The following is a 1,712-nucleotide window of genomic DNA, read 5'->3' on the forward strand; positions in this document are numbered from 1 at the left end:
ACGCTATGGTTTATACATTGTACAAGCATAATGTAGATACGCTATTCCCTTTCTGAAAAATAATGAATTATTAGAATGGTGTAAATTGATGCTATCAGTGTCCCTGATACACACAAAAATTTTAGAAAACCTCTTTACAATGTCTTTAACTACACAGTTTGATCTAGTTTATAAAGGTTCATTTTTTTGTTTCCTTTTTTTTCTGTGGGTTGGTATACATGCCATCGATGATCTAACAAGATTCCTCTTTACATCGTGTTCTGTGGAATTTGGACAGGTTTTTGCCAGTGGCATCTCAAGAACATTGGATTTCGACATGCATTCTAGGGGATTCATGAACCAAAAATCGCAATATAATATAAGACTGTTGAAGCAATGGTTAGATGTGAATAATCGTACCTGGCCTATCCACGACTTAAGATTTTTGGAAAGAAAATTCTTACCCTGTCTATAAAGAAAGGAGCGTCTTTGATTTTAAATAATGTTTTTAACTGCCTGATATTCCCTAGTTTTATAGCTTGACCTATAGCCGTCTGAAAACAAACAAAAACATTTCGTTAATTTTGACGATCAGGGTTTCTGAAAAACGATGTTGCCAGTCAATGTCAAAGCGTGAATATTGCATGTGCCAATTTTGTTCGTGCATTGCATATACAGTGTTGGGTGTTAAAGAAGATACCGGTACTCTCCATAGAAGCACTGGCCAAGGCAACAAGAAGGTGTCATTAGTGGCTTGAGTTTTAGTAGAATTGCAAGAACCACAGATGTCTGATTGAAAATTAGAATGATGTAAATTGATGCTATCAGTGTCCCTGATATACATAAAAAATTTAGAAAACCTCTTTACAATCTCTTTAACAAGAACCACAGACGTCTGATTGAAAATTAGAATGGTGTAAATTGATGTTATCAGTGTCTCTGATACACATAAAAAATTTAGAAAACCTCTTTACAATCTCTTTAACAAGAACCACAGACGTCTGATTGAAAATTAGAATGATGTAAATTGATGTTATCAGTGTCTCTGATACACATAAAATTTTGTTAGAAAACCTCTTTACAATTTCTTTAATGAAAAATTGATACACACTTCAAAAAAATAAAATAAATCAAAAACAAAAATAAAATCATGCTCACTGCAGCTAGTTCTTTCATTTGTCCGGCCATGACTGTGATATATATTTAACGTCAATTATTCCAGCCAACTTACTTATCATGTCAGAGAAGACCCTGTTTTGAAGAAATTTACAGGAATTGGATGAAAATGAAATGAAATGAATGGAGTTTTACGTCCTACTTTTCTGCACCTGATTGGACTAATGAAGATGGGTATCACCATGCAGTGTACAATAAGGGAAATTTTGTCAGGACAGCGCCAATTCATGAAGTTACATATTCTAAAATTGGAGTATTCTTAGTAGTGAGAACCCCCAAAGCCCAAACACCATACCCATCATAGACCATAGCAAGCAGTCACTTTTTTCAGGGGGTGGGGGGAGGGGGTATTCTTAGTAGTGTGAACCCCCAAAGCCCAAAACCATACCCATCATAGATCATAGCAAGCAGTCAATTTTTGAGTGGGAGGGAGGGAGGGAGGGGGGGGGGGGGTATTCTTAGTAGTGAGAACCCCCAAAGCTCAAACACCATACCCATCATAGACCATAGCAAGCAGTCACTTTTTGAAGGGGTGGGGGAAGGGGTATTCTTAGTAG

General features: G+C 36.5%; 1 protein-coding gene across 1 annotated transcript in view; it reads right to left on the reverse strand.

Moving 5' to 3' along the window:
* Nucleotides 1–1,230, reverse strand: part of LOTGIDRAFT_238275 (hypothetical protein) — a 16,895-nt gene extending 15,665 nt beyond the window's left edge. The window contains exons 1-2 of the mRNA XM_009049544.1: nt 1,138–1,230; nt 444–533 (exon numbers count right to left, since the gene is read on the reverse strand). Of these exons, the coding sequence (XP_009047792.1) occupies nt 444–533; nt 1,138–1,167 (120 nt within the window). The 5' untranslated portion in view covers nt 1,168–1,230. The remainder of the gene's footprint in view (nt 1–443; nt 534–1,137) is intronic.
* Between the last annotated feature and the right edge of the window lie 482 nt (nt 1,231–1,712).

The sequence above is a fragment of the Lottia gigantea genome (genome assembly GCF_000327385.1).
Source record: "Lottia gigantea unplaced genomic scaffold LOTGIsca_138, whole genome shotgun sequence".
In the NCBI taxonomy this organism is placed as follows: Eukaryota; Metazoa; Mollusca; class Gastropoda; family Lottiidae; genus Lottia; species Lottia gigantea.